Genomic DNA, 6,879 nt, shown 5'->3' with positions numbered 1-6,879 from the left:
AAAAACCACTTGCATTAATAAGGACCCAAGCAAACTATTACATATCGATATTATTGAGATACATTAATAATAAAATTAAAACAACCACTATATTATTAGTCTCAATAATATCATGAATAATTAAATTCATCATACGTTTTGCAAATTTGTCTTCCTCGCGATAACATTCACAATAATGTTGAATACATCTCCATTTTTTTTCTTAATAATTCTAATTGTAATATTGCAATTTAAGAATATTTTTAAAATGTAACTACCAAGAATATATATATAGTGACATAGAATTGAATGTAAATTGCTACAAATTTATGGAGTGAATTATTGATTTGCTAAGAAAATAAAAGGAATGCAAAAGGGGGAAAAATAATAAGTATTCATTATTTTAAGGAATACGATTTTCATTAGTTTTATTACATGGTCAAGCAATATTTTGGATGTAGATTGGTACAAATTTATGAAGTAAATAATTGGTGTAGACAGTGAAATTTTATTTATAATTTGGAAAAGGCTCATAAATATCGATCTTTTTTTTTTGGCTCAAGAATATCTCTAGTCTATTGGAAATAACTCAATCTTTGTTTTTGGTTCAAGTATACCCCCTTGACTCCTTCTACCTTTTAGTCTAAAAATATCATAAGCCTTTGTAATTTATTTATATTTATATATCTAATATTTATGATTTTAATATCGATTATACTTTTACCATATAAAAATCTGTAATTATATGATTTAAACTAAATAATTTTTTGGTTCTTTTTTTCCTTTAAATTGTTTATGCTCAAAAGTTTGAGTTAAATATAATCTCATAAAGAATATTACTAGATCGGTTGTCAGATCTTTTCTCGGACTTCAAGCCAAGGATTCGAATCTTTATAAGAACAACATATCTTTAAATTTAATATATATTTTCTCTTGAGTTTAACTAATATTTTTTTAGCTCTTATAATATTATCAGATCTCAACACAACTCATATTCTAATTAATTCACCAAAATATGTGCTTTGGAGTTGTATGATCTATTTTCTTAGTTCACTTATTCTTTAATTTTATATGAATATTAAGTCCAATAAAATTTAAATAACTTCACTCATTTTTAGGCCAGAGTTCTTTTTTTTACACTTTTTTTTTTCCCTCTGGCCTGTTACTATAATTTACACAGCAGCAATAAGAGTTTTTCTACTTTCACTGAAGTTTAAACTTTAAACAAATATTATGAAAATCCCAATGTACATAGTATAACACCTCTCACATTTGTATACTTGTGTATATTCATATGATATATTTGCTCTTTTTAAGTTACTCTTCATCAACTGAGAAATCAGGCTCTGCAGGCTTCTGTAGTGAGCTAACTGCATTGGAATCTGAACTCGAATGTTTGTGAAGACCTCTTCTACTTGTTGTCAATCTTGCTGCATAGGCTACAAAGCCTGATCCAGGTGCAGATGCATTCTTATCCAATTGTACGTTTACCGACTCAGTTTCATCCATAAGATTCTCCAGAGCTCTAAGCTTGGCTGCACCCTTTCGTTTTTTATGTCTACGCCATGCTGCTTGGATGAAACATGCCGCCCAATTTCGCCACTGGTGTGAGTAGAATCTGAATTTGTGCCTTAGTTGTTTGCTATGTAGCCTCCGGAATTGTGCTGCAACAAACTTTAAGTCCTCTGCTACTAGCGCGAATGACTCTACTTCTGATACTGCTTTTACTGTCCTGGTGGAGGATGGTAGAATCACACCTGGACGTGGATCGAGTGCCCATGTTAACAGTTCCTCACCACAGAAGTCGCCTGGACCAATGCGACAAGAATTGAAGAAACCAGTACGACCACCATTTGTTGTGTAAGAATCAAGATTCCCTCGAATTATGAAGAGCATTTCGTTGACAGGATCACCCTCGCGCACAAGACAAGTGCCTTGTGTGCATAATGCAGGTTTGAGCCTCTCACATATTGCATCCAACATCCTTTCATCCATTTGATCAAACAGAGGAACCTATCAAGTTTCAACGATGGTTAGTCAGATAGGTATTGTACTAACATTAACATAAACAGACACTCAAACTTGGCCTCAGCTGGCAAAGTAAGTCCTCCAACTTTGAGAGTGCACATCTAGACAGATACCTCAACTCGGTCTCAACTGACAACTAAACACTCCAACTCTCCCCGCTGTGTCTCGTGGACACTAGACACTGACATGATACATAAATTTTAGGAGGTGTGTAGAAGATCATTTTGTAAGTTGGTGTGTTCAACTGACACATTGGAGACAAGTTGAGGTGTCTAGATATGCTTACTTACCGGATGATTCCAAGTTTGAGTGTCTGTTATGTATTATGCCGAAATGCCTTGTTTTTTTTCTTTCTCACACTACTTTCTAGTGTATTAGCATGAATCATGTTTGGTTTGCTTGACTATATTCTAGTATTGCTTCGAGTACTCCAAGAACAAATTCATTTAACTTCCATGCATACCAATACTATACTATAAGATGAAACAACTATAAGACTCACCCTTCGAACTAGATCATAGCACAAATGGCGCTTGATATCTCTACGGAGATCTAAAGGAAGTCCTTTCAGAAGAGCTTCCTCGTCAACTCCTCTTGTAGCCACCCATTTGTATTGATCATACTTCCGTACAGACTGCCTTAGTTCTTGAGGTAACTGCCTATGATGCATCCATTGTTCTGTATCAGTTCTCCTGATTCTCCATTCCTCTAATCTGACAGTTGTTGATTGGAGATACGTCTGCCAATAAAGTGCGTGAGTATATATGTATATCCAACAAACAAACTTAAGTCATGTTGCAACCTAAAGGCTTTGAAGAATATCTCAAATGTGACAATATTTTCACGTAGGGTTGTGGACGACAAGACGAAAATGCAGTAAGGGTACACGAGTGGACTTACTTGCATATTTCCAATCAGCAACGCAAACAGAACTAGGCCAAGAGTTGCTATTATGATGGCAAAACCTATCTCTCCAATGTAAGTGCTTGTTGCGAGATTTTGCCCAAGAGAACTGTGTGTCAGACAACATAAAAATGAAGTCAAGATTCAACAACAACAACATATCCAGTGTAATCGCACAAGTGGGGTCAAGGGACGGTAGGATAAGCAGACCTTACCTCTACCTTTGTGAGACAGAGAGGCTGTTTCCCTAAACACTTATAGAAGAATTTCAAATTCTATTTCACTTCCCTGAACATTTTAAAGTGCCTTACCTTAGGTTCTTCAAGCCCCACCATAGGCAGTAGAAGTATTTGTTGAAAAACGAAGCAGTTGTAACATTAGCTGTCACGGCATCACTGTAAATGCCAAAAGGGTAATCACTAGTAGTAGGATCACATTGCTTTGTAATATTGCTGGTCTGGAACCAGGCACTTCTTTGTGGTTCCTTGACCCTCCGACAATCAAAATATCCAAAATCACACGAACGCTCCTCAAAACTGCAGGCGTGTCTCCAACAAGCTTCTTGCCTCTCAATTGATAGAAGGTACCAGCAAGCTCCTCCTACCTATATTTGCAAATAAGAAGATATCATTGATTTGTATACGAAAAAATACCATTGGTACTTGTAATTGAAAGTGGCTTATGAGAACAAGCTTGGATAAAAACTGTATAAATTTTGTAGAATGAACTAGGACTGAAATTCAGTCCAAAACATCTCAAATAGTCCCAAATTTTCGATTGGAACCCTCTCTCGACATTCCAGTTCTTTTGAGATATCATTTACTCGAAATAAAGTTTGTTTACAGCAAAATCGATTTTTAGAACTTGAACTTTGAGCTTCTTTAATGTCTGACAATAGAGTTAACACTCATTTTTAGTTTATTTTTCTTCCTCGAGATCTGCTTGCTCTTTTCCGAGCAAATTACTCAATTGTATAATTTCAATGCTATGTTATATGCAACCAAAGTAAATTCTTAAAAATTGCTATTCGAATCCACTTACATGGCTGGCTAACATGTAAAGCATCAAATTGTAAGCAGCTCCAGCCCATGCTGTTTCAGTGACAACACCAGTAGTCTTTACTATTTGTGATGACAGCGGAAATATGAGATAGAATCTCGGGAGGTACTGAAAAATGATAATGAATCTAAGGACATTCTTCGTATTCGCCATTGTTGAGCCACTTAAATTTGGAATAATGCCCCAAATTAATACCTGAAACGTATGGACAGCAATATTCGTTAACAATATCAACTTTAGTTCCACTAAGGAATGCAGTTAACCGAATTTTACAGTTGACAAACCTGTGGTAAAGGCAGGGCAGCAATCAGATCAATCCAGAAACCTTTTTTGTAGTATCTTTGAGCTATTTTTGAAGAATCTATAACAAGCTCTCCTCTCCCAAATACTCGAGAAGATGGAGCAACATAAGCAGTTCTAAACCGAATATATATCTGAATCATATAAAAGACATCAGCTATTGATCTAATAACTGTAAGCGCAATTTCAAGATTAGTTCCTATATCTATGCAGACTTCATCTTGGACCACCGGCAAGTAAAAGAATAGAGGGTCCACGAATAAACCAATTAAACAAGCAACTAAGAGAATCTTGTTCCATCTACGAACTGTAGGTCCACGAGGATCAAGTATCTTTTTCTTCACTCTTTCATAATCTTCTGAGAAAACCCGCGATAATACTTTAGCCTTCAAGGATTTCCCAGTCCTGTCAGGTTCCATTTCACTCATTCTACTAGCTGGCTCAGGTAATCGCGATCCATCAATCTTGTACTTAACTTTAATCACATTATCTCCATTCATCGCTGCATATTTTGTTGATTCAAGATCATCTTGGAATCTGAAATTAAAAAATAACCTTATAACATAATCGATGATGATCAACAACAACAACAAACCCAATATAATCCCACAAGTGGCGTCTAGGGAGGGTAGACTGTACACAAATCTTACAAAACAACAACAAGACAATCGAAATATCAACAAACAATGAAAACAAGGCAATAGCAACAAACAGAACAACAACAAGATAATCAGATATCGAGGTGAAACAACAAGCAGTGATAGATAATACTAAACTCTGAGAATCAATGACAAATTGATAATTTCATACATAATTTAAACAAATTCTCTGATACAAAAAGATGAGCATAATAGCTAGCAAATGAAAGATCAAACAGAACAAGAACTCATACTAGATATCATAATGGAATATGTCAAAAATGGACTAACCTTACGGATCTTGAATTACCATAAGCCATGACCACTAACTTAAAAAACCCGTCCCAATAACAGGACTTCAGTCAATTAACCGCATACAAGCGAAGCAACACAGCTCATACTCAAGAGTTTGAGCACACTATACTCAAAGATGATAATCTCCCAAGAGCTTAAATTATAGGCTTTTGATCTGTGGAACATAACAAATAGAGAAGGTCTGTGACTATCACGGACGAATAACAAGAAAATGATACAAGATGAATTATAAGCCAAACAAGACAAAGAGAACTAGCTGTTCTTTTTTCTCTTTCAGTAGAAATCATGTGAAGAACTGAAAAAAGTTGAATACATATACACATTACACATAAAGTAGCAAAGACTCTACAATTAATACTCCTAACTTTTACAAGTCTAAAATATAGACTAAAAATTCCAGTCAAACTTGTGACCAAGTCTTCAAATCTCATTGTCTGGTTATATAGTCTATCAAAAATTCCACATCTTTCAGAGAAAAAAAAATACATCTTTGATTTCTCAGTCCATTGGTTGAAGAATCAGTCAACACTTAGAACCAACCTTAAATACATTAAAATTTGTATTATAACAAACAATAACCAAAGAATGCATCAACCCTTTAGAGCATATACTATAACAAAACAAAAAAAATAGTCATACATTCTATAGTGAACAGACAAATTCATATAGAACACAGCAAGAAAGTAAAACAAAAAGCAATACATTAAAATCTACATTCAGTGAGAAATATTGATAGAAAACAAATTCTACTACTAGACAAAAGAGCCTCCAACCATGAAATTATGAGTTTGAGTCACTAACGGAGCAAAAAAAGGTTGGAGCTCCTAATAAGTGGTAAAAATAATAAAAATACTAGTACTACCCTTTGATAAAGCAACTAACAATCAATCTTTGAGGAACAAAATCAAATCTTTTTATTTTCTTTTCAAGAACCTTTTTTTTTTTTTTTGGTTTGCTGATTTCTGTTTGTTTCTTTATAAATTTCAGAGAAAAATCAGAAACCCAATACACTAAGTAAAACCCAAAAAGGGAAAAGCACCAAGTTATTTTTTATAAATAACCATAATCTTTGATTGAACAAAATACATACAGCATCAATACAAAGCTTTAAAAAAAAAATCAAACCTTTTATTTTCTTTTCAAGAATCCTCTTTTTGCTAAATTTCAGAGAAAAGTAAAAAAACCCAACAGACTAAGTAATGCCCAGAAAAGGAAAGACACAAACTTTTTTATAAAATAGACAATATTTGTTTCTCCCCTTTGCTATTTGCAGCAACCCCAGTTGCAGAAATTTGGGAGAGAAGGATTTTCAGTTACAAAAAATGGGAATTTATATATATAGAAAATAAAATCTGAATTTCTTTATTTTATTCTGATTTTTAGTGAAAGTATAGTACAGTATCAGTATGAAAAAGACAAGATTGTAATTGTGTGAAATGAATATGTTTTTTTGTTTTCTATCCGGTATCCTGAGTACACATTGAAGCTTCAACTAAATTCAAATCGCACATTATAGGGCCCATTTGAGATGGTGCTTTCAACAAATTTTCTCTATATCCAGGTTTGAATCCAAGACATCTGCTTAAGAATATAACAGTATAAGCACTGCACCACAACTCATGTTGGTGTCTGAAATTAATATATATATATATATATA

General features: G+C 33.9%; 1 protein-coding gene across 3 annotated transcripts; it reads right to left on the bottom strand.

The window, feature by feature from the left end:
- Nucleotides 1-1,055: 1,055 nt before the first annotated feature.
- Nucleotides 1,056-6,528, bottom strand: LOC102583901 (putative cyclic nucleotide-gated ion channel 15). Of its 3 annotated transcripts, none has more exons than XM_006340116.2 (8): nucleotides 6,348-6,528; nucleotides 5,199-5,376; nucleotides 4,254-4,806; nucleotides 3,952-4,164; nucleotides 3,222-3,514; nucleotides 2,908-3,019; nucleotides 2,510-2,746; nucleotides 1,057-1,992 (listed from the first exon to the last, which is right to left on the bottom strand). In XM_006340116.2, the coding sequence occupies exons 2-8, from the start codon at nucleotides 5,225-5,227 to the stop codon at nucleotides 1,297-1,299; spliced, it is 2,133 nt and encodes a 710-aa protein (XP_006340178.1). In that variant the 5' UTR covers nucleotides 5,228-5,376; nucleotides 6,348-6,528; the 3' UTR covers nucleotides 1,057-1,296. The 3 variants fall into 3 exon arrangements, with proteins under 3 accessions (XP_006340177.1, XP_006340178.1, XP_006340179.1); XM_006340117.2 differs by lacking the exon at nucleotides 6,348-6,528 and adding an exon at nucleotides 6,085-6,207; XM_006340115.2 differs by lacking the exon at nucleotides 6,348-6,528 and having other exon boundaries at nucleotides 1,056-1,992; nucleotides 5,199-5,269.
- Between the last annotated feature and the right edge of the window lie 351 nt (nucleotides 6,529-6,879).

Source organism: Solanum tuberosum, unplaced genomic scaffold (genome assembly GCF_000226075.1).
Source record: "Solanum tuberosum cultivar DM 1-3 516 R44 unplaced genomic scaffold, SolTub_3.0 scf00017, whole genome shotgun sequence".
Taxonomy (NCBI): domain Eukaryota; kingdom Viridiplantae; phylum Streptophyta; class Magnoliopsida; order Solanales; family Solanaceae; genus Solanum; species Solanum tuberosum.
This window is presented reverse-complemented; position numbering and strand designations above follow the sequence as displayed.

Coding starts and splice junctions, on each gene's coding strand:
- LOC102583901 (XM_006340116.2), bottom strand. CDS start 5,227: ATGGCTTATGGTAATTCAAGATCCGTAAG. Junction 3,515..3,951: donor TTTACATGTTAGCCAGCCAT/GTAAGTGGATTC, acceptor TTGCAAATATAG/GTAGGAGGAGCTTGCTGGTA. Junction 2,747..2,907: donor TGCTGATTGGAAATATGCAA/GTAAGTCCACTC, acceptor CTTTATTGGCAG/ACGTATCTCCAATCAACAAC.